We start from the raw sequence: 25494 nt of genomic DNA on the forward strand, positions 1-25494 counted from the left end.
TCCATTGTTTGAAAGTTTATTTACAAGACGTTCAATATCTGTAACAGCAGCATATAATAAAATCCATGATTCCAGAAGTGGTGCTTCCATGGTATTAAGGTCAGAATACTTGATCTACTGTTATTTCCAGAGATTCAAATATCTTGAAGTTTGCTGGGGGAAGGGAAAAAAATCAAGTTACCATAACTACATTGGTGCTTCTTGAAACTTAACTTCTTACCTTTTTTTCTTCGGCCTTAATGCTTGCTTTTTAAAAGTTTGTAAAATAAGCACTAGCAACTTCAAAGGAGTTTGCCATACTAAGATATCTTTGTTCCTATGGTTACATAGAATTAAACCCTTGCATTTGATTAAAGTTACGTGAATATTCTAGATCCAAGATTAGTGCACTTGATGGGGACACAAAGAGCCCACTTCACACAGATTTGTAATGCTTTGTCCCAGGCCCTGAGGATTAAGTTCTGTTTAATACAACAAAAAAAGGAACCCTTTACACTTCACACGGAAGGCTACCAAGATTGCCTCTGATCGCTGAGTCTTAATGCTTCCATATTTAATTCCCTTAAAACTCAGCTTGGCTGTCTTCCAGATGGCTGGGGTCGCTGAAAGTTTACTAGCTTAGTTATAAAGGAAAGGTTTTAAAAGCCATAGCTTGGTCTGAAAATCACAAATGTACCTAAGAGAATTACTGCCAGTTAGGCAGAATAAGATTTCAGGGTTGTGTTACAAATAAGTGGGAAGGTGGGGGGGGAATACAAATTTTGTAATGCCCACTCTTAACCGAGTGCACTAGCTAGGGTGTCACTGCTGCCTTTCAACATTGTCCTTGTGGTATGGATACAAAAAAAAATAAAAATACAGTCTTTAATATTCTAATATATCTTGGGGACGCGGGTGGCGCTGTGGGTAAAACCTCAGCGCCTAGGACTTGCCGATCGCATGGTTGGCGGTTCGAATCCCCGCGGCGGGGTGAGCTCCCGTCTTTCGGTCCCAGCTCCTGCCCACCTAGCAGTTCGAAAGCACCCCTAAGTGCAAGTAGATAAATAGGTACCGCTTTATAGCGGGAAGGTAAACGGCGTTTCCGTGTGCTGCGCTGGTGCTGGCTCGCCAGAGCAGCTTCGTCACGCTGGCCACGTGACCCGGAAGTGTCTGCGGACAGCGCTGGCTCCCGGCCTCTAGAGTGAGATGAGCGCACAACCCTAGAGTCTGTCAAGACGCCCGTACGGGCAGGGGTACCTTTACCTTTACCTATATGTTGTATCTACATTTTATATAGGCAATATTTTATATTCCTCTTTTATAGCCTACATTCTGTGAATAAAAACATATGAATGAAAAACCCTCTTACTAAAAATGCTCACTGCCAATTCTACACAGATGTATTCACAGGACAGACTGGTCCAAATTCATGTTGTTACCCAAGGGCAAGAGTTCCAAAACAGGAACGGAGATTTGTTCGTTTCTATTTAACAAGACTGTATTTACCACTTACTAGAACAACAACAAAAAAGCCTCCAAAGCAGTTTAACAAAACAGTTAAAATACCAAAAACACCAACAGAAAACAAGTATTAAAAGCAAGTGACGTGAAAGTTTAAAACAAACTTAAAACTGGTGAACAGCTAACGTACTCCTGTTAAGCTGAAATGCTAGACTTATATGCCTAGGCAGGCCTTGCCGAAACAAAAGTTCTTAGTAGGCACCGAGAACAATTCACTGAAGGCACCTGCGAAATATTAATGGACAGGAAGTTCTCAAAAATGGGTGGTGCAACACTAATGGACCCATTGCCTACAAAAGCAGGACAAGCATGACATGGCGCTTGCAAAAGCACAAGTTCTACAGAGCAAAATAGCAGAGTGGGGGGCACATTCTTGGGTAATTTCCTTTTTGGTATATAGAGGGAAGGCAAGCTTCATAATTCCCTCCCTAGAAAGGTTTATCTGAATCTCAATCTTCCTCTGAAGAGTATTAAAAACCCTTATATTCAGACACCTTGTAGCCACTATGGTGCTATGGGGCTGAAATTCTTGGGTATGGATTTTTCCTTGCGAGTACAGTAACCCCGCAACTCATGCAGGGGTTACATTCTGTGGAATGCACCAAAAGCCAAAATCTCATATAGTTAAGACACACTAGGTTCAATGGGGAGGGGGGGGGGATTGCCAAAGCCTTCTTACCCAAACGTCCGTCCACTTTTTAATTTCTTACTTTTTTTTGCCAAGCACATAAAGCTGAATACGCACAAATTAAATGTGCCTAAGTGCGGGCTTACTGTAGTCGTGCTTTATATATTGAACAGTTTGTTTTTATCCCAGTCAAACACCAAACTCTTTGTTCCACCAAACAAAGAGTTTACAACGGCAGCCCAAATAACGGTGAAATTTGTATTGTAAAAGCAGGGGGTCAAAACATCTCTCACACTTACTATTTGATATGAAAAAACAAGACCTTACCTGTCCTCCACTGTTTTGTTAGATGGGTAGAATACTTTGAATGAAAAGCCACTTCTTGGGAAAGATCCCTGGAATGAGAGGGTAAGAAAGGATTTTAGTTTTTAAAGCTCGTCATTTGGATTTCTTAAGAACATCTGAAGGGCTGTAGCTCAGCGGTACATCATCTACTTTGCATGCAGGAGGTTCCGTCTTCTGCATCACTATAAAGGCTTGGGAATAGCCCATCTGAACCCTAGAGAGCCACTGATAGTCAACATAGACAACAGAGACCAGATCTGACTCAATGTAAAACCAGCTTCCTTTGTTCTCGTCGCCACAGCAATAGAACCTTGATAAAATAGATTTAATGAGCAGGTAATGCCCCATGGCTGGGCTATCGCCTCACCTTGTGCAGGATGTCCCAGGAACTCTCTACACTTGCCTTTTGTTTTGAAACGCCAATTGCGTACCTGCCTGGATCTTTCTAAAAGGACCTAATTTAGATTCTGGAAAGGCTAAATCAGTAGCTTTCCCTATAACACAAGGCATCTCAAATTTGTTCAGCTTTACGGGGACACCTCTAAGAGGCTGATCCATGCCACTCTTTTCAAAGTCACGTTGTTCTAGCACCAGACTAAAGTAGAATCTGAAACTCCACATTAACAAAACAGTGCGCTGCTTGCATAAGAGTAAGTACCAGTCACCACCACCTGGCAGCATTTAATTTAAGAATAATAATGGAAGGAAGGAATGAAACTCAGGTACAATAACTTTCAGTTAACTTGCCATTTTTTTGTTTTGGAAAAACTAAATAAATGTTTCTATTATATATCCATCAGAATGAGCGGTGCTAAGTAGGAACAATCCCAACTAAGAGTGTGTACTAACAATACATTAAACACATCTTTTTTTTCTTACTAGAGACGGTTTTTCATCATGCTTACAGAAGGAAGGAAAGGGTGGATAGAGAGACAGGATCTTACGGGATTTATGCAGAGGCAATCAGTGTTGGTCACAGTGAACGGGTCATATTTGTCAGCAAAGACAATGAGATCCGGCAGAGGGTAGGTTCTCAGTGTATAGTCATAGGCCCAGTAGACAGGACTAACATTAAGGGGCAATGGAGTCAGATGACCTTGTGATAAAATAGTCTTTACAAACTGCAAGGCAAAGAACAAAGGCACACAAATTACTTTGGTTTCCATTTGAAAGCAAAAACCTGTCTTCCAAACTCCTATATAAATCACAAAACCATCTTCCTTTCCTGATGATTAGCACATGTTAAAAAGAGCACTATAGGCTTCATTTCGAGTTCTAAATCTGGTAAACGAAGTCAGAATTGAGACTCATTCAAACCTCTGCAGTCTTGCAGGGTTGTGCGGTGACTTGACCCAATGACATTCCCATGCTACCAACAGCATCTGAAGTGATCTCTGAGGACCATGCTTTCAGGAAACTATACTTTTCCAGAGCAGAGCAGCTGCAAGGCCTTTTGTATGGAAGATGAACCATTTGGAATCCAATTTAGTCATCAGAATCCATCCATCCATTCCATTAACTATATTAAAAAGTTTCTACAGTATATGCAGAAGAAAGAAGATGGAATTTCAGCTCCTCTCTCTCTTTTCAATGACGACTACTTCTCCCTCGATAGAACTCTTGTATATGTGTCCCATATTATTTGCACAGAAATGCACTGGAACAGAAAAGAACTTCGGGTGTGTGAAGATTAAAATAAGGTGGCCACTTTAAACATACTGCATTCGTCAGGACACCCAAAGTTCCCCTTCTGCTCCTGCCCCGGCAGATTTGGGAGGGCACGCGGGGGGCAGCAGAGAAGGGAAAGTATCACTGTTTGAGCAGATATCTGCTTGCAGAGTGTTGAATATCATCCAGAGTACAAGTGGGAGTCCACTCCGCTGGTAATCAGACACAAACGGCCAAGGCCCAGTATACCTGAAGGAGCGTCTCCACCCCCATCATTCTGCCCGGACGCTGAGGTCCAGCACCGAGGGCCTTCTGGCGGTTCCCTCATTGTGAGAAGCAAAGCTACAGGGAACCAGGCAGAGGGCCTTCTCGGTAGTGGCACCCACCCCGTGGAACGCCCTCCCATCAGATGTCAAAGAGATAAACAACTACCAGACCTTTAGAAGACATCTGAAGGCAGCCCTGTTCAGGGAAGTTTTTAATGTGTGACATTTTAATGTATTTTTAATCTTTGTTGGAAGCCACCCAGAGTGGCTGGGGAAACCCAGCCAGATGGGCGGGGTATAAATAATAAATTATTATTATTAATTATTATTATTATTACTGGATGGTTTTCTCTGGGTGAGATCCAAATGTGGCAGTCCACTTGCACAGCCCACTTATTTAAAACGGCCCTGTGATCCTTGGATGAAGGGTAGTATAGGAGTTGAATAAAAAATAAAAGCAATGAAGAAATCTGCTTGCATATACTGTAAGGAGTTCAGTTTTCTCTTCTTCCCTCTCCAGTCCTCCCCATATCCTCCAAATCTGCTTCCTCCCCACGCTTCAGAGCAGGTGGAGGCGGGGGAGATGTAGAGGTAAGGAAAGGAATGAGAAGCAGGTGCCCGATCATATTACACTAGATCTCTTTCTCAATTTCTTACTCTATTACTAAAAATAACCATGCTAGAATAATAGTAACGACCTAACCAGCAGAAGCTTATCCTCAAATCTTTCATGCTTTTTTTTGCCTTACGTGATTAGAAATATCCAAGTTGCTGTTAGGAAAACGGACACAGTTCCGGCACATCTTATTTACCAGGTCTTCTCTAAAGATTATTATTTCCTGAGTGCAATACTGGACTCTGGAAGGAAGAAGCACAATTTTATTTTTTCAGGGTGATTAAACAGGCATCCAGGAGAGACCATCAGCAAGGCAGAAACACACACAGACTTCTCCCCGGATACTCAGAGTATTAACCCTACACAAACATGTAGTATTATGTGTACTATTAATCTGACACATATTAAAGGTCTCAATTTAAAACATCTCTTTTAAATTGGGACATTTACCTGCAAGGATTTGTAGTGAAGACTGAAAATGGCACCTGCTGTTTGAACTCTTCAGTAATGTTTTCAGGAAGTGGTGGCCTGAAATAAATTGTGTGGTATGTATTAGAAAGAAATGTGTGTATTCTCAAAGTTGGATGTTTGAATGAATCACCTTAATTGTCAAGTCACAAGCATACCTTGGCAAAATTGAGCCTGGGCCAGGGTCTTCAGAGCCAGGAACAAACACAAATCGACTGCTATAAATAGTTGAATTCATATACTACATTTAACATAACTGATAGGTAAAAATCAAAGCATAAGTAAAGTAAATGGCAACATTACTCATATACAATTAGAGTTTTAGAAGTGGATGGCAGGCCACATAAACCTCCAGTTATGACAGGTGAATGAACAAAGGTGCACTCCTCCATTGTACGATACGATATGATAATCTTTATTGTCATTGTCCCATACAGAATGAAATTGAAAATCTACATCAGACATTCAGAAACCAACAAGCCTGCTATCCCAGCCTGGTTAGCCCCCTAAAAACTCTGATACCCCATAATTAAATACAATATACTCCCATAGAGACTACCTTACACTGCATTTAAAACCAAAATCGCATTTGAATAGAAACTGTTTCTCAGGCGGCTAGTCCTAGTCTTTATAACCCTGTACCTTCTTCTAGAAGGCAGAAGCTGAAAGAGATCATTTCCGGGGTGCGCACTATCCTGCGCTATCTCTGCAGCTTTCTTATGGCACCTGGAAGCATAGATTTGATCCAAGGTGGGGAGAGTGCACCCAATTATTCTCTCCGCAGTCTTTACAACCCTGGACAACATTGTTTTTTCCCTGACCGTGCAGCTCCCAAACCACACACAGAGACCATAAGTCTCCCAAGATAGACAGGATGCCAGCAACAACAAAATGTTTAAGTGTGGCTGAACAAAGGAGAATGAACTTTTTAGTAGCTGTTATCAAAATTCTGTATACAATACTTGGTGTGAATGGACTCAATTTTTCTTTCTTTCTTTAAGTGGGACTAAATTCTGCAGGGTGGAATGTTTTCTCTAACTGACAAATCTGAAGCACATATTCAGTAAGATTTTTCACCAAGCAAATAAAAACACAGCACATACCTCTTATGGATACTGGGGTATTCACATATGATATTTGCAAGGGCTTTCAGTGAACCTAGAGGTACAACCGTAAAAGCTTTCCTATGAAACTGCATAGTTATTCCTATATTTTCTCATCTTATCCACAGGTAATTAATATGCATCTTACATCGACAGTTGAACAACAGTTACGCAGAACATCTATTATTTCCCCCCACCTTAAGTAACTAAACCAGTTGGTTATATTGTAAATGGCTTTGTGGAAGCTGTTTCTCACAATGCAAAGATCACTAAGGCAAGTATTTTTATTACTGAACCTAAGCAAGTTTAAATTGAGATATCAATTATAGCTGGGCAAAACCGTAGCTCCATTTCAGCCACTTCTGGGTGAAAAGCCACACTGAGAACCCTGGGGGGGCGCTGCATAATAATAATAATAATAATAATAATAATAATAGTAATAATAATAATTTATTATTATTTATACCCCGCCCATCTGGCTGGGTTTCCCCAGCCACTCTGGGCGGCTTCCAACAGAATATTAAAATACAATAGTCTATTAAACATTAAAAGCTTCCCTAAACAGGGCTTCCTTCAGATGTCATCTAAAAGTCTGGTAGTTGTTTATCTCTTTGACATCTGGTGGGAGGGCGTTCCATACGGTGGGCGCCGCTACTGAGAAGGCCCTGTGTCTGGTTCCCTGTAACCTTACTTCTCACAATGAGGGAACTGCCAGAAGGCCCTTGGAGCTGGACCTCAGTGTCTGGGTAGAACAATGGAGGTGGAGACGCTCCTTCAGGTATACAGGGCTGAGGCAGTTTAGGGCTTCAAAGGTCAGCACCAACACTTTGAATTGTGCTTGGAAACCGACTGGGAGCCAGTGCATATTCTAATAAACATGGCATTCTCTAGGATATGAGCCTGCTGCCATGGTACCGCCCTCCCACTTTACTTCAATCACTGTTGAAATGGGTAAACTCTTCTAATGGAAGCAGCTCAGTTGCCACCACATTACACCAGCTTCATTCAAAGCATGTCAAGTTTGCACCAGTCACTTATTTATTTATTTGTTTGTTTGTTTGTTTTATTTTTATTTTTTGATGGAACCCCTTATATGGGATTTTGTATATTTTAATCAACTGTTTGGTTGTTTTTAAAATGTTTTTACTGTATTTTATATTTGGTGTCAGCCACCCTGAGCCCAGTCTTGGCTGGGGAGGGCAGGTATAAATAAAATATTTATTATTATTATTACTAGTCTTACCCCTCCCATTCACAACAAATTTCCCACCATGGATCTCTCTACAGAACTGTCTCTCAAATGTTTAAATAACACACAAACAGAAAAAAACCACAAACTATTCACAATATGCAATACAGCAGCTGACTCCAAAGTACCTTTTAGCGACTGAATTTGGTTTTTTCCGTATGGGGCAGAGGAAAAGTTCCCACAGAAGAAGAAGCAAGTTGGAGGCATGGAGGAGTAACCTGGTTAGAGGAACAAGGAACATCACTGACTTTTGGTTTGGTAGCACATATCTTTTTTATTTTTACATACTGCTTCACATTTCAACCGAAACCTTTAAGCGGCTGACAAATATGGGTCAACAGAGCTACCTGAAAACATAATACGCAGCTTCTCCAAAACTTCTGCTTGGTCCAGCCAAACGTCCGAAAGGAACACAAACATGGCGTCCTCATTTTCTTCTTCCAGCTGTTTCAATTTCGCAGAAGATTTTACAGAGGTCGAAGAAGGCCCTCCAAAGAAGTTTGTGTTTCCATAATACGCCCTACAGCATGAACAGCAAACGCCAGAAGGCTCCATTTAATAATAATAATAATAATAATAATAATATTTTTTTATTTATACCCTGCCCTTCCCGGTTCAGAAAACCAGGCTCAGGGCGGCAAATAACATATTTAAAACACTTAATTAATGCAACAAAAAACAGCATAAAATACAGTGTAAAACGAGAATAACAATAAATTCAGAATTCAAAAATCAATTTGGGGGGGAAATCCATCCAATAAACATTAGATGATCACCAGGGCTAGCTGGCTAAATTAGTCCTGTTTGGGCCAGCGAGGAGACCAGGGGAGAATTAGCTGTGGGATCCCAGAGCGGGGAATCTTCATAAAAAGGGGGGAAGGGGGGAAGGAAGGGGAATAAAAGATCAGGCTAAGTTCAAATTGAAAGCCAGGCGGAATAGCTCTGTCTTACAGGCCCTGCGGAAGGAAGTTAAGCTCATTCCTCTCCCAGATCACATCCTCAGTTTGTCACTTGTTGGTTTCAAAGAGTTTGACTTTAAATAAGGGTCTGTAGCTTCCAGCATTGAACACTGACTCCCCAACCCAGCTCACTCTGTCCCTCACCTGCATAAAGTTTCTGAAATGCAAATTTTTGCTGATAATAATCCACATTACAAACATCAGTTCCTCAAGAGATTAAATAAACTGTATACTCTTACACCTAAGATTTTCCTTCATAAAAATGGAGCAAAATGAAAATTTATAGTTTTATAGTTTTTTACCTAGTTGTTGTAGAAGACTCCGTAGGGGGGAAGCCAAATGCATTGACGTGAAATATTTCATCTTCATACCAGCCTAGGAAATAAGATTAGCATGGCTTTTTTCCAAATTCAAAAAAACCATGGTATGCTTTAAACCTATCACTCCCATTGATACTACATCCTCCACCGAAGACGCCAGGCTCTCTGAACATATTTTACATTATTTTTCTCCCAGGTTCTCAAATGTGTAAATGATACACGAACAGAAAAACCACAAGCTAATCGCCTACTGATTCATAAATGCAATAAAGGAGCTGATCCCCAACTACCTTTTAGCAAGTGAATTTGGTTTTTTCCATATGGGACGAAGGAAAATCCCCACACAAGAAGCAGCAAGTCGGAAGCATGGAGGAATAACCTGGTTAGAGGAATGTCTTACTCAAAGAGGCCCACCTAGAGGTCTGCTTACGATCACTGCAGCACCAGATAAAAATATTTCTGTTTCCCTGGATGTTTAAGAAAAGCTCGTGTATTTTTTTATTTATTTAGAGCTCTTTGATTTGACCATCTATTTAAATGGGAAATTTGTAGATCTTTTAAGACTGGTGTTATATGGTCCCGGAGGCAGCTCCCAGTCACCAGTCTAGGTGCCTTTGGTGCCCAAGATAGATATTTAAGGACCCACCCTATTCTCTGGATTATAATCCATTTTAATTGTTTTTAATATTGCATTTTTAAATTGTTATAACACACCCTGGGATCTCATGATGAAGGGCAGGTTAATAATAATAATATAATAAAGGTAAAGGGACCGCTAACCATTAGGTGCAGTCGTGACCGACTCTGGGGTTGCGGCGCTCATCTTGCTTTATTGGCCGAGGGAGCCGGCGTACAGCTTCCGGGTCATGTGGCCAGCATGACTAAGTCGCTTCTGGCGAACCAGAGCAGCGCATGGAAACGACGTTTACCTTCCCGCCGGAGCGGTACCTATTTATCTACTTGCACTTCGTGCTTTCGAACTGCTAGGTGGGCAGGAGCAGGGACCGAGCAACGGGAGCTCACCCTGTTGTGGGGATTCAAACCGCCGACCTTCTGATCGGCAAGTCCTAGGGTCCGTGATTTAACCCACAGCACCACCCGCATCCCCATCAATATAATAATTAATAATAATAACAACACGTAAGTTGTTGATGCAATCTGTACTCTGCTGAAGTGTATGGATTGTGTACACAACTTCTATATGAATAGGTTCTGTTCAAAGCCTTAGAACAACATCTAGGCAGTGTCCTCTGGTACAATTCTCTCCTCTCCACCCACCCTTATCTGTTCAGATCCCTGGATTTATCATGCAAACAGAGCCAGTAGTTCTATCAGCTGAACAAGTCTGACCTTACTGAAAAGAGTGAAGCTTGAGAAGAATAAAAATGATCTGGCTTACCTTCTGTTAAAACAAAACAGGACTCTGTGTATAAGCCACTGTGGAACTGGTACAGAACAGTTAAGGAAGATGTTCTTGCTATGTAGGCAGCACTATAGAAATGATTCTAATTATTATAATCCGAGCAAATGAACAGCAGTGGCTCAAAACACAGACTTTAGGCAAGGCTGTGAATATTCTTTGCACCTTCATTTCTCCACATGGAAGCCAACAGCCTAAATTTTTCCATGTATTGGTTAAAACAGAACAGTAACATTTAGGTCTTCATACTGTTGTAAAAATGCAAATTGGGAAGGGCCGGCAGAGAGCTCATATACAAAAATATTGGGTTTTTTGTCAGCTGAGTAGCAAGTGCAGGAACAGAAAACTTCCATTTCTAGGTGAATCTCCAGGAACAGGAAGACGGTTATGATGACTACAGCTGTGTGCGATCATGGCAAGTTGATAGTTAGAAAGACAAAAAGGCAGCTGTGTAAGCACTGTTGGGTGGGAAGAATTATGTTTTTAATTAAACCGTTCCAGCTGTTTGGCTGCAAAAGCAGCAACACTCAGTGTCTGGCCATTTGAAACAGAGGAGACATGTGAGGACTAGGTACTGTACAGGAATGAAATGCCCCAGTCCACAGGGTTAACAACTAAAAATCAACATGTCAAAAAAACGAAAAGGGAGTTGGAGAAAGGAAAACTTTGTAGCAGCTGGATGAGAAAAAAGAAAGCAAATTATTATTATTATTATTATTATTATTATTATTATTATTATACCCTATACAATGATTAAACTACAGGTAGGAAAAAAAGAATTGGGGGAAAAAACAAGTAGAAAGTCCACAAAGAAATGTAAAAGGGGAAATATGAGTTTATCTCACTGTTCAGTCTCTTTTCTTACTTAGGATGCATGTAAAAGGATATTGCTTTACTAATGTCCAGCTGGACAACTCCTGTTGGATCTTCCAAGAAAAATTTCCCCTTAAAAATATGGATAAAATAAATTAGGGCCAAGCCATTCAGCTTCAAAACACTCCCCTTGAGGTCATGCAACTGTAAAAAAACTCCACTTCTGCTTATATTAGTGGAATATTTTGGACCATTCCCCTGGTCACATTTTAACACAAATCATGTGCATCGCCATCAGAACACTGAACAGCAAAGTCATCTAAAGAGCCGCTGACACAGCACAGCTTACCTCTTTCAGCTGGGTTATCATCGCCAGAACGATAACTTCCTTAACTTTAGCTGAGTTCCCCAAGAGAGTTTCTATAGTTTTGAGCTACAATCAGAGACAAATAAATTAAATTAGTTAAGGCCTGCGTTTCCCAGATTCAAAAATTAGCTACACAGCCCTTAGAGCTACTTTACCCCCTTTGAATGTCAGTCCCTGGTGCCCTACTGCAAATGGCTTTCAGTGGTTTTTAAAGACTCCTTAGTTTGTCCTTAGTTTGCTCTCGTGGGACGCAGGTGGTGCTGTGGTCTAAACCACTGAGCCTAGGACTTGCCGATCAGAAGGTTGGCGGTTCGAATCCCCGCGACGGGGTGAGCTCCCGTTGCTCGGTCCCAGCTCCTGCCAACCTAGCAGTTAAAAAGCACGTCAAAGTGCAAGTAGATAAATAGGTACCACTCCGGTGGGAAGGTAGACAGCATTTCCATGCGCTGCTCTGGTTCGCCAGAAGCGGCTTAGTCATGCTGACCACATGACCTGGAAGCTGTACGCTGGCTCCCTCGGCCAATAAAGCGAGATGAGCGCCGCAACCCCAGAGTTGGCCACAACTGGACCTAATGGTCAGGGGCCCCTTTACCTTTCTTTTAGGAAAAATGGGAGCTGCTGTTTTGAGAAACACATGCCCAAAGTCTCCAAAAGGCCTTTGTGTTGCAAGGTGCAGGATATAAATTCTGTAAATATTTAAGTAAGTAAATGAAAACATTTTAAATTTTACCTGGAATTTACTTCTGCTTTCCTCTGCAGGCGCGCCAATAGCAGATGGTGTGAAGAGTTCGTGCCTATGCGTTCTCTGCACAGTGGGAAATACAAGCCCGGTAGCAAGGGAAAGCACCATGCAGTTATGGTTAAAACATTTCCCCCCGTGCAATGATGCCCTCAAGCTGTTATCCCACATTAACCATGGTCCTAGCCTACTATGGTTGAGATATGTGCTTTACAAGCTTGGCGGTGAAACGATGTTCCACAGCTACAGAGTTAATTATTTGGAAGGAAACTGCAGCTGCTTACTTAGCATATACCGTATTTTTTGCTCTATAAGACTCACTTTTCCCCTCCCAAAAAGTAAGGGGAAATGTGTGTGTGTCTTATGGAGCGAATGCAGGCTGCGCAGCTATCCCAGAAGCCAGAACAGCAAGAGGGATCGCTGCTTTTGCTGAGCAGCGATCCCTCTTGGTGTTCTGGCTTCTGGGATTCAGAATATTTTTTTCTTGTTTTCCTCCTCCAAAAACTAGGTGCGTCTTGTGGTCTGGTGCGTCTTATAGAGCGAAAAATACGGTAATCAACTCATGGAATTTGCTGCCACAGCATGTGGTGGCAGCCACTATTACAGATACAGTGGTACCTCGGGATGCGAACGGGATCCATTCCGGAGCACTGTTCGCATCCTGAACAGAACGTAAGACATGACTGCGCATCTGTGTGTGCACGGGTCGCGTTTCGCCGCTTCCGCGCATGATGTCATTTTTACCGTCTGCGCATGCGCGAGCAGCGAAACCCGGAAGTAATGTGCTCTGTAACTTCCAGGTCGCCGCGGAGCGCAACCCAAAAATACTTGTCCTGAATCGTAATTATCCAGAGGTATGACTGTAGTTTTAAGATGGGAATAAGCCAAATTCGTGAAGGAAGAGGACACTATCAGCAGCTGTCAGCCATAGCAGCTAAGTGAAACCTCCTTGTCCACGGGGAAGCATACCTTGCAAAATCAGTTGCTGGAGGGCAAACAGCACAGAAAGGCTACTGCTCTCAAGTCCTTCTGTGGGCATTGGGAGCATCTGAGCGGCCACTGTGGGCATAGGATGCTAGGCTACATGGGTCCTTGGGTCCGATTCAGCAGCACTCTTGTCATGTACTTATGGCATTAATATGTATCTGATGGAGTATTTCCTCCCTTTACCTTACCTGCTGCAAGATGATGTAGCGCTCACGAAACAGTTCTGCTTTATCCCTGGCAGAGCCAAATAAATTTGGAGCCGAATGGCCGGTCATTGAGAGGCTGAAATCAATTTTTACAGAGACTTGTGTAAAGGTGGATTTTAAGTGAGCAAAAAAAGTGTGTGCTAATAATACAGGACTGCCTCTCCTGGTCTGCCCCGCGGAGGACCTTAACGTCCACAAATGACAACATTTTGGAGGTCCCAAGTCGCAAGGTGGTTAGGTTGGTCTCAACTAGGGCCAGGGCCTTTTCAGTACTGGCCCCGACTTGGTGGAACGCTCTGTCACAAGAGACCAGGGCCCTGAGGGACTTGACATCTTTCCGCAGGGCCTGCAAGACGGAGCTGTTCCGCCTGGCCTTTGGTTTGGACTCAGTCTGACCCTTATGTTTCCCTCCCCTTATGGTCTTGATTTATCGGCTACTTTTAAAATGAGGCTGCATTTTAAATTGTATTTTAACCCATATTTTAAATTGGGTTTTATTCTTTTCTTTTCTCCCCCCCCCCCCATTATGTTTTTATTGTAATTTTACTGGTGTCAGCTGCCCTGAGCCTGGCTCTAGCCGGGGAGAGCAGGGTATAAATAAAAATTTATTATTTATTACTAGCAATAATAATAATAATAATAGTAATAATAATACCTTGCCCATCTGGCTTCCCCAGCTGCTCTGAGCAGCTTACACAATGTATAAAACATAATAAAGCACCAAACATTAAAAACTTCCCGATACAGGGCTGCCTTCAGATGTCTTCTAAAAGTTGTATAGTTCTTTATCTCCTTAACATCTGAAGGGTGTTCCACAGGGCGGGCGCCACTACCGAGAAGGCCTTCTGCCTGGTTCCCTGTAACTTCGCTTCTCGCAGTGAGGGAACCAGCAGAAGACCTCGGAGCTGGACCTCAGTGTCCGGGCAGAATGATGGGGGTGGAGAGGCTTCTTCAGGTATACTGGACCGAGGCCATTTAGGGCTTTAAAGATCAGCAGCAACACTTTGAATTGTGCTCGGAAACGTACTGGGAGCCAATGAAGATCCCTTAGGACCGGAAATATATGGTCTCAGCGGCCGCTCCCAGTCACCAGTTTAGCTGCCACATTCTGGATTAGTTGCAGTTTCCGGGTCACCTTCAAAGGTAGCCCCACGTAGAGCGCATTGCAGTAGTCCAAGCAGGAGATAACCAGAGCATGCACCACTCTGGCGAGACAGTCTGTGGGCAGGGAGGGTCTCAGCAGGTGTACCAGGTGGAGCTGGTAGACAGCTGCCCTGGACATAGAATTGACCTGCACCTCCGTGCTAAAATAGGGAACTAGGAAACCTTTGCATATTGTAAGTCAAACCTGGTCTGAAGAAATGGGCAAACGATTGTTGGGATGCAAGCTCTTCAGAAACTGCAAAACAAAAACTTACGGGAGAAACTTCTTTCTTTCAGAATTGTAAACGTATCTGGGGATATCAAATGCTCCAATAATGTTGAAAATATGTTCCCTGGGGGTTAAAACAAAGAAATGCACAGTAAGGCACATACATATGAATGCATTTTAAAGGGGGGGAAATCACTTTAAAAACAATTTGATTCATTATCCTACTGTAACTTATTCCTGTGTTTTCACATTTACTAGAAAATCACTTTACATTTGCTTGAACAGCGAGAATACAGTTACTTTGATTTTCAATTTATTCTAGCAGACGCAAATAAAACGGCTTCCCTCGGGGTTCAAACACTGCCCTGGCACAGCTCAAGGAGTTCAGAAGCTTTCCCTTATGCTTTTGATTAAGCAGTTTGTTGCGTCCTAAGAACATCAAAATAGCCCTGTTGGATGAGAGCAAAGGCCTATTTTCTCACAGTAGCAAACAATTTGCCTATACAGTGGTACCTCAGGTTACATACACTTCAGGTTACATACGCTTCAGGTTACAGACTCCACTAACCCAGAAATAGTACCTCGGGTTAAGAACTTTGCTTCAGGATGAGAACAGAATTCATGCTCCGGCGGCGTGGCAGCAGCGGGAGGCCCCATTAGCTAAAGTAGTGCTTCAGGTTAAGAACAGTTTCAGGTTAAGTACGGACCTCCGGAACGAATTAAGTGCTTAACCTGAGGTACCACTGTATACGAAGCACACAAACCGAGTATTAGCACAATAGCACTCTCTGATTTCCAGCAAGTGACTGGGAGCACGCCACCTCCAGGGCAACACAGCCACCCTGACTAGTAGCCACTGATAGCAGTATCCTCCATGAATTTGTCTAAGACTCCTTTAATGCCATTCAGGTGGATTACCATTACTGTCTCCTTTGGCAGCAAGTTCCATAGTTTAAGTGTGCAATGTATGAAGAAGGACTTCTTTTTCTCCTTCCTAAATTTCCAAACATTCACCTTCATTGGATATCCCCCAGGCTGCAGTGTGATGACAGAGGGGATGTTTGTTGCCCACTCCTGGACAAACTGTGATGTCTCTTACTGATGGTTAGTGAAACTAAGCCACGGTTTATGACTAACCACAGCTAAATGAGCCATAGTTTATGGTTCAGATTATAAGCTTAGTGCTCTCCTACCTGCCCTTGTATTGATTTTACACGCAAGTAGAACATCTGAATAGGACTTAAGCCAAAGAGCATTCCAAACTTACTGGGCTGTATCTAAGTCAGAGGTAGAATCGACACACATATAAAAACTGTCCTGAAAATGCTTTTTTAAAAAAGCATTTTTAAAAATACATTGAATTTTCCTTAAAGCTCATCATCGCCATCTAGTGTCATCGCTTGTATACTGCACTTAAAACACACTTAAAACTTTTTTATTTGTGGCTGTATAGCTGAGTCCTCTATCTCATTTAAATAACTGACAGTCAAGTTCATGGATTTTTAAATATATATATATTCTTTTTTATTATTATTTGCTTTTCTGTATAATCATACCATCAATGTATACTGTGTTACAGTCAAGCACAAGGTAATAAGAAAAGAAAAATAACTTAAATATAACACGTATGTATATGAGCAATAATCGCAACATAACTTATTCCTCCACTCTTATATACACTGACATTAACTCCCCTTTCACTCTTTCCCTGGTTTTCTATCTGGTATCTTTTCAAACTGCATTTTCTTACCCTACTAAACTGTTTTCATTGCCATACACTATCCCACTTTGTCACATCTACTGCTGAGTATTTATACAACCTGTTACACTATTTTATTGTTATAGTATTTTTCCATATAACCTATATATATATTGTCAAATCTTCTTTTAGTTTCTTATCATCCTTATTTCCTAATCTGTTTGTCATGCTGGCGAGTTCCAAATAATCTAATATTTTAAGGTGCCATTCTTTCTGTGATGATACCGCATCTGTTCTCCACGTTTGTGCTACCAGAGTTCGGGCCGCTGTAGTCACATACCTCTATAATGTAGTTTGATTTTTTGGGATTTATGTTGTTATTATTCCCAGAAGGAAAGCTTCTGGGTTTTTAGGAAACGTTCTTTTAAACATTTTCTTCCCAATGCTATCAGCTAATGATCTCTGGTAAAAGCCACGCAGTGCCCTAGACATGCCATTTTAATGTAAGAACAAGATTACAATCGCTCAGAGTCTAAAGAAGGGGCTAGCGTTAATGAGTTTTAAATCTGAAATATCAGCAGGGAGGGCTACAAATGGCAATTAACTGAATTTGATGGCAGAAATGTTCCCAGTGGTTTGTTTACTCCTCTAAGTGAATTGATGCCAACTTACATGGTCTCATCAAGGGACTGGCTGCATTCCAGGACTGCTGCTTCCACCATAGCTCTTTCAATCATATTACATGTCACTGAAGAGAACAATTCAAAAGATTAAAATGGTTTACAGATTGTTCTTTGTTGAAAGAAAATTATATGAAGATGATGTATAGATGGTATATGACACCAGTGCAGTTAGGAAAAATGAATAAAATTAGCTCAAATATGTGTTGGAAGTGTAACGAAAAGGAGGGGACATTTTACCATATGTGGTGGGATTGTAATGAAATTTTTAAAAATTTGGGAAATGATGTACAATGAATTGAAGAAAATGTTCCATCTAACATTTGCTAAAAAACCCAAAGCATTTTTGTGAGGGATTGTAGGATAAGACCTGCCAAAGAAGTTGAAAAATATCGTCATGTCTGTGACAATGGCGGCCAGAGTCTTAATAGCACAAGGATGGAAGACTGAGGAAATCCCGACTAAAGAATTATGGCAAGAGAAACTGATGGACTATACAGAATTGGCAAAATTGACACATAAACTACAAGACAAGGATAACTATGACTTTAAAGATGAATGGGAACCTTTTACAAAGTATCTAAGGATACAACAAAGTGAATTGGACACCTTGGCAGCCTTTGAATAAACACTCACAAACTTTTTATTGCTAATAACCAGTAGGATAAATTAAGGATTTATACAATTTTGTAACATGCAGAGAATAGCATTTATAGAGAAACCAGAGATTGGAACTGAGGGAAGTCAGGGTGGGGTGGGGAGGGGGGGATGTTTTATGGGAGGGAGGGGGGAAATTAAGGATGATATGTTTTAAGATAATATGTTTTGTTTAAATTCCTAATAATTTTTTTAAAAAAAAAGATTAAAATGGTAACCTACGCATCTGACACCCAGCTCTACCTCTCCTTTAAATCAGAACCAGTGAAGGCGGTGAAGGTCCTGTGTGAGTGTCTGGAGGCGGTTGGAGGATGGATGGCGGCAAACAGATTGAGGTTGAATCCTGACAAGACAGAAGTACTGTTTCTGGGGGACAGGAGGCGGGCAGGTGTGGGGGATTCCCTGGTCCTGAATGGGGTAACCGTGCCCCTGAAGGACCAGGTGCGCAGCCTGGGAGTCATTTTGGACTCACAGCTGTCCATGGAGGCACAGGTTAAATCCGTGTCCAGGGCAGCTGTGTACCAGCTCCATCTGGTACGTAGGTTGAGACCCTATCTGCCCGCGGACTGCCTCGCCAGAGTGGTGCATGCTCTGGTTATCTCCCGCTTGGACTACTGCAATGCGCTCTACGTGGGGCTACCTTTGAAGGTGACCCGGAAACTACAACTAATCCAGAATGCAGCAGCCAGACTGGTGACTGGGAACAGCCGCCGAGACCATATAACACCGGTCTTGAAAGACCTACATTGGCTCCCAGTACGTTTCCGAGCACAATTCAAAGTGTTGGTGCTGACCTTTAAAGCCCTAAACGGCCTCGGTCCAGTATACCTGAAGGAGCGTCTCCACCTCCATCGTTCTACCCGGACACTGAGGTCCAGCACTGAGGGCCTTCTGGCGGTTCCCTCACTGCGAGAAGCCAAGTTACAGGGAACCAGGCAGAGGGCCTTCTCGGTAGTGGCGCCCTCCCTGTGGAACGCCCTCCCACCAGATGTCAAAGAGAACAACAACTACCAGACTTTTAGAAGACATCTGAAGGCAGCCCTGTTTAGGGAAGCTTTTAATGTTTGATGTATCATAGTATTTTAATATTCTTTTGGAAGCCGCCCAGAGTGGCTGGGGAAACCCAGCCAGATGGGCGGGGTATAAATAATAAATTATTATTATTATTATTATTATTATATATCTGCAGGCTACAGAAGTATTTCACAAAGCATTTTAAAATACCTTTGCTTCAAGAGAAATCATAATAGAATTACAGTACAATCTTATTAGCAATGAGAAGCTAACTGGAACATAATGCTCTATTCGCTGGTTGCACATGCAGCCTTGTGACCCAAAGTTCTGCCCCTGCCATCTATTGTGCCAATTATTAGATCCATAGAACTTTAACACACTTAATTATCATGAGCATCACAGCCACACAAGGACGCCACAAAACTCATAAGAATCCAACTTTCTTTTCTCTTCAAAGCATTTAAGATAACCAAAACTCTACTTACAAGGTTGCTTTTCAACAGCATCAATTATATTTTCTATCATATCTTCAAGCTCCGCTTCATTAACTGTCTGAAGAACTTCTGTGAGATACTTGGTAGCTTCTCTGATTAAAGAATAAAGAACGAAATTAGTCGAGATGTGATTGAAACGATCGTAATAATGCACATGACGATGGCATACAGATGTGAACACAAGAACTGCCCCCAATTGAATCATTAGTTTGTCGACTAAAATACAGTCATACCTTGGCTCTCAAATGTAATCCGTTCTGAAAGTCCGTTCAACTTTTGAAAACATTCAAAAACCAAGGCGCAGCTTCCGATTGGCTGCGGGAGCTTCCTGCACTCAACTGGAAGCTGTGGAAGTCGCATTGGACGTTCGGCTTCCAAAAATGTTCGTAAACCAGAACACTCAATTCCGGGTTTGCAGCATTCTGGAACCAAAATGTACGAGTACCAAGGCGTTCAGGAACCAAGGTACGACTGTATATTGCTAATTTCAGCAGAGGGAGGGGACCTGCAGGCAGGGCCAGATTTAGGTTTAATAAGGTCCTAAGCTACTGAAGGTCCTGCTGTCCTTTGTCAACAACAAATTGTCGCTGTTTTTTGTGTTGAATATATGCTATATGGTCATTTATGGACCTGACAGGTATCTCAAGCCATTTGCACATAACAAAATCTGTATTATATCAAAGGAATCGTTGAACTGAAATACAATTTAGAAGTATATTAACAGTGAAATACAATTAAGTATATTAATAGTGAAACAATTAAGTTCTAAGTTAAAATGATTTTTTATTCATAACAAAATTAATACAGTGGACGCTCGGATTGCAAACGTGATCCATCTGCGCATGCGTGGGTTGCGATTTGGCGCTTCTGCGCATGTGCAAAGCGCGATTTAGCGCTTCTGCGCATGCGCGACCCCTGAAACCCGGAAGTAACTCGTTCTGGTATTTCTGGGTTTCGGCGGGTCCGTAACCCGAAAAAACGCAACCTGAAGCGTCTGTAACCCGAGGTATGACTGTAATGCAAACACTTTGGCATTTGGCAATAACAAAATTTCCTTTAGAAACACGATTTACAAAGACTCATAATCTAGTCTCTAGAAACTTGCTATACCACGAAATAATAATTGTAGGTTTTATTTTTTTTTTATCTTATATTTTGGAAATGTACATCTGGGTTTGGTTTTTTCCTTTAATTTTTTGGGGGGGCCCCCAAGAGAGTGGGGCCCTAAGCTATAGCTTGTTTAGCTTATATGTAAATCTGGCACTGCCTGTGGGTGCCCAAGGAAGGGCTTTGTGGGAGCGTGTGCCCTGGCCACCTGGTTTGGAGCGAGACTTCTTCCAGAGACTTCATTCAGCTGCTTTGCCAAGTAGTCATCAGGTGAAAGTCTCTCCTCCTTCCGGAATTTACCTAGCTCAGGCATCTCCAAACTCTGTTCTGTTGTCACTGACATATCTAGCTTGTTATCAGGGGAAACAATTTTACCAGCCCTCTCCAAACCCAATGCTTTCTGGGAGGGAGCAGTTTTGCAAGAGTGGCATTTATGTCTAAGGAAGATGCCAGGATTGGTGGCAGCGGGCGGGGGCTCCTTCACAACTGACAAGTCTAGCTTGTCATCAGAAGGAATGATTGTCATGAATCCCTTTTAATGCTTCCCACCACAAAATCAACTTTAAAGGTGCTGCCTTGTAGAGATCCTGCTTTAATAATAATAATAATAATAATAATAATAATAATTTTTATTTATTTTATTTTATTTATACCCCGCCAAGGCCGGGCTCAGGGCGGCTAACAAGCAATAATAAAAACAAGTTGAATGATTACAACTTAAAAACAAAATTAAAATACAACATTAAAATATTGAAACGTTAAAATATTAAAATGTAACCTCATTGCAGGAGGAGAAAGGAAAAGAAAAAAGAAAGAGAGGGAGGGAATCAAATTGGCTCCAAGCCAAAGGCCAGGCGGAACAATTCTGTCTTACAGGTCCTGGGGAAAGAAATCAGATCCTGCAGGGCCCTGGTCTCATGAGACAGAGCGTTCCACCAGGCCGGGGCCAGTGTTGAAAAGGCCCTGGCTCTGGTTGAAGCTAATCTAACTTCTTTAGGGCTTGGGACCTCTAGGGTGTTGGTATTTATGGACCTTAAGGTCCTCCGCGGGGCAAACCGGGAAGAGGCGCTCCCGTAGGTACGAAGGTCCTAGGCCGTGAAGAGCTTTAAAGGTCAAAACCAGCACCTTGAACCTGACCCTGTCCTCCACCGGGAGCCAGTGCAGCTCCCATGGCAGGGACCCCGTGAGGAGCCTCGCTGCAGCATTCTGCACCCGCTGGAGTTTCTGGGACAGCTTCAAGGGCAGCCCCGCGTAGAGCGAATTACAGTAGTCAAGCCTGGAGATGACCGTCGCATGGATCACTGTGGCCAGGTCGGGGCGGGAAAGGTAAGGGACCAACTGCTTGATGTGGCAAAGGTGGAAAAATGTCGCCTTGGCTGTTGCTGTAACCTGCGCCTCCATGGAAAGGGAGGCGTCAAGGATTACACCCAAGCTCTTAACGGAAGGAAATGGCACTAATTGGGGCCCCGCAAGAGAAGGGAGTTGGTCCCTCATCCCCATGCCATCCCGACCCTGCCAGAGGACCTGTGTCTTTACCTCTAACAAGCACCAAATACCCCCTACACATTCTCAAGATTCGTATGAATATATACCCATAGTAAACATGGGTTCACAAATGGGTGTCTAGAGCAAAAATGATCAGGGACGCAAGGAAAGAACTATTGAAGCCAAGGGCTAAAATAAAGACCTGGATGTGCACGGCTGGGTTTAAACTAAGTACGGAACTAATTTTCTGTGACTGCATGTTTCTGCTCTGGGGCACCACTCTCATGCCTGCAGTTTTCAGACTAATTGCCCAGAAAACACATGGGGAGATTTGTAAGTGATTCCGTTTTCATCCACCCCAGAACTGTGGAAGCCGTCCTTGCAGGAAAACCACTGCAGCTATTCCTTTGGAGCAGGCATAGGCAAACTCGGCCCTCCAGATGTTTTGGGACTACAACTCCCAACTCCTAGCTAACAGGACCAGTAGTCAGGGATGATGGGAATTGTAGTCTCAAAAAACATCTGGAGGGCTGAGTTTGCCTATGCTTGCCCTTGGCCATGGGGTGGAGTCCCACAACATCTGGAAGAAATAAAAATAAAAAAAAAAAATTGTCCAGTAGCACCTTATAGACCAGGCATCCCCAAACTTGGCCCTCCAGCTGTTTTGGGACTACAACTCCCATAATCCCGAGCTAACAGGACCAGTGGTCAGGGATGGTGGGAATTGTAGTCCCAAAACATCTGGAGGGCCAAGTTTGGGGATCCCTGGCTTAACTCTTTTTTTCTAAAAGCTTTCTAACCTAGTATGTAGAAACCTTTCTCACATCTTGCAGCACCGAATTCCCCACGGTCCTTGCAACCTGTGGCTGATGGTGGCCCTTCCAGATGTTAGATTCAGGTAGTTAGCCGTGCTGGTCTGATGCAGTTGAAATAAAAATAATAATTAAAAAATTGTCCAGTGGCACCTTATAGACCATATAAGTTTGTTCTGGTATAGGCTTTCGTGTGCATGCAGGATTTTAATGTTTTTTTGCTTTTAATGTTTGATGCATTACTGTATTTTAATATTTTGTTGGAAGCCGCCCAGAGTGGATGGGGAAGCCCAGCCAGATGGGTGCGGTATAAATAATAAATTATTATTGTTGTTGTTGTTGTGGGTATAAATAATAAATTGTTGTTGTTGTTGTATAGTTGGTCTATAAGGTGCTACTGGACCATTTTTTTTATTTCTTCCAGATGTTGTGGGACTCCACCCCATCAGCCAGCATGGCCAAGGGCAAGCATAGGCAAACTCAGCCCTCCAGATGTTCTGAGACTACAATTCCCATCACCCCTGACCATTCCTCCTGTTAGCTAGGGATGATGGGAGTTGTAGTCCCAAAAAAACATATGGAGGGCCGAGTTTGGCTCCGTGTGAGCCGCCCCAGCTTTCGACGTTGCCTGTCCATTTCACACGAGGAGACGACCCCAAGTCACCACATATGGCGAAAAAAGACGACCCATTCTTTGCACACCCCCTTTCTCATCTCTTTGTCAGCCACCTGAGGAGCCCCAGGGGGGAGGCGGCGCCCGCGCGCGCCTGGGGCTGCGTTCACACGTACACGTGTACACGCAGCCCTTCATGCAAGGGGCGTGGGTTGGGGGGGGCAGAGCCTGGCTTCCCACCCCGGGGTGTTTCTGCCAGAGAGGGTCCCCCTTCTTTGCCCGCTACTCACGCGCGGAGCAGCAAGCCGTGCATCTTGAAGGCGGCGCCCGCTTTGCCCCTCAGCTTCTCGGCGGCCATCTTGGGCGCTTTTCCCGCCAACGGCGAGGCCGCCGCCTCCTCGCCCCTCGTCCGGCCCCTTCGCGAGGAGGGAAGGCCCGCCGCGGCGCCGCCGCCGCCTCCGCTCCCTTCCCCGAGCAGGGCGGGGCGGGGCAGAAGTCTCGTCATCGTCCGAAATAATTATAAATAATAAAAAATGAAATAGAAAATAAAATAGAAATAGTCAAAATAAAATAAAATAGAAATAAATAAGTATAAATAAATACAATATAAGTAATAAAAATAAAATATAAGTAATAAAATAGAAAATAAAATAGAAATAATCAAAATAAAATAAAATATAAATAAATAAATATAAATAAATACAATATAAGTAATCAAAATAAAATACAATATAAGTAATAAAAATAAAATATAAGTAATCAAAATAAAATAGAAATAATCAAAATAAAATAAAATGGAAATAAATAAATATAAATAAATACAATAAAAGTAATAAAAATAAAATACAGTATAAGTAATCAAAATAAAATATAAGTAATAAAAATAAAATGGAAATAATCAAAATAAAATAAAATAGAAATAAATAAATAAATAGAAATAAATACAATATAGGTAATAAAAATAAAATACAATATAAGTAATGAAAATAAAATAAAATATAAGTAATAAAAATAAAATAAAATATAAATAAAAAATATAAATAAATACAATATAAGTAATGAAAATAAAATAAAATATAAGTAATAAAAATAAAATAAAATATAAGTAATAAAAATAAAATAAAATATAAATAAAAAATATAAATAAATACAATATAAGTAATGAAAATAAAATAAAATATAAGTAATAAAAATAAAATAAAATATAAGTAATAAAAATAAAATAAAATATAAATAAAAAATATAAATAAATACAATATAAGTAATAAAAATAAAATAAAATATAAGTAATCAAAATAAAATAAAATAAAATATAAATAAATAAAATATAAATAAATAAAATATAAGTAATAAAAATGAAATAAAATATAAATAATAAAAATAAAAGGGAAGTGAGCATCGTCCGGTGCAGAAAAGCATATCCATCTCCAATATCTGCATCTATTATAGAGGGTTGTTTTTTTTCAATGATTTAGAATTGCTTCAAGTAAATATGACTGTTCAGGCATCCCCAAACTCGGCCCTCCAGATGTTTTGGGACTACAATTCCCATCATCCCTGACCACTGGTCCTGTTAGCTAGGGATGATGGGAGTTGTAGTCCAAAAACAGCTGGAGGGCTTTGGTCTTGCTCTTGTTTAATTTAAATCAATAGCATAATAGAATAATAGCATTTTCAGGCTGGGCTAGGGATGCCCCCTGCCCCAAACTCTGGAGAGCTGCTATCAATCAGTGTAGACCAGGCATGTCCAAAGTCCATTTCAGGGTCGTAATTCGTCTGCAGATGCTTGCTGGGCTGGACGTGGCAGACGCATCGTCATCGTCCAAAATAATTAAATAGAAATAATAAAAATAAAAGGGAAGTGAGCATCGTCCGGTGCAGAAAAAAAGCATATGCATTTCCAAGAT

At 41.8% G+C, this 25494-nt stretch overlaps 1 protein-coding gene across 1 annotated transcript; it reads right to left on the reverse strand.

The window, feature by feature from the left end:
* Window positions 1-24114, reverse strand: POLE2 (DNA polymerase epsilon 2, accessory subunit). The gene is made up of 19 exons (XM_080980152.1): window positions 23878-24114; window positions 19562-19662; window positions 17398-17473; window positions 15073-15150; window positions 13637-13730; window positions 12453-12527; window positions 11705-11788; window positions 11431-11487; window positions 10522-10570; window positions 9105-9177; window positions 8191-8363; window positions 7972-8061; window positions 6595-6649; window positions 5650-5709; window positions 5474-5551; window positions 5157-5265; window positions 3418-3594; window positions 2456-2523; window positions 1-153 (listed from the first exon to the last, which is right to left on the reverse strand). The coding sequence occupies exons 1-19, from the start codon at window positions 24090-24092 to the stop codon at window positions 135-137; spliced, it is 1731 nt and encodes a 576-aa protein (XP_080836278.1). The 5' UTR covers window positions 24093-24114; the 3' UTR covers window positions 1-134.
* Between the last annotated feature and the right edge of the window lie 1380 nt (window positions 24115-25494).

The sequence above is a fragment of the Podarcis pityusensis genome, assembly GCF_964106645.2.
Source record: "Podarcis pityusensis genome assembly, chromosome: 1".
NCBI lineage: Eukaryota > Metazoa > Chordata > Lepidosauria > Squamata > Lacertidae > Podarcis > Podarcis pityusensis.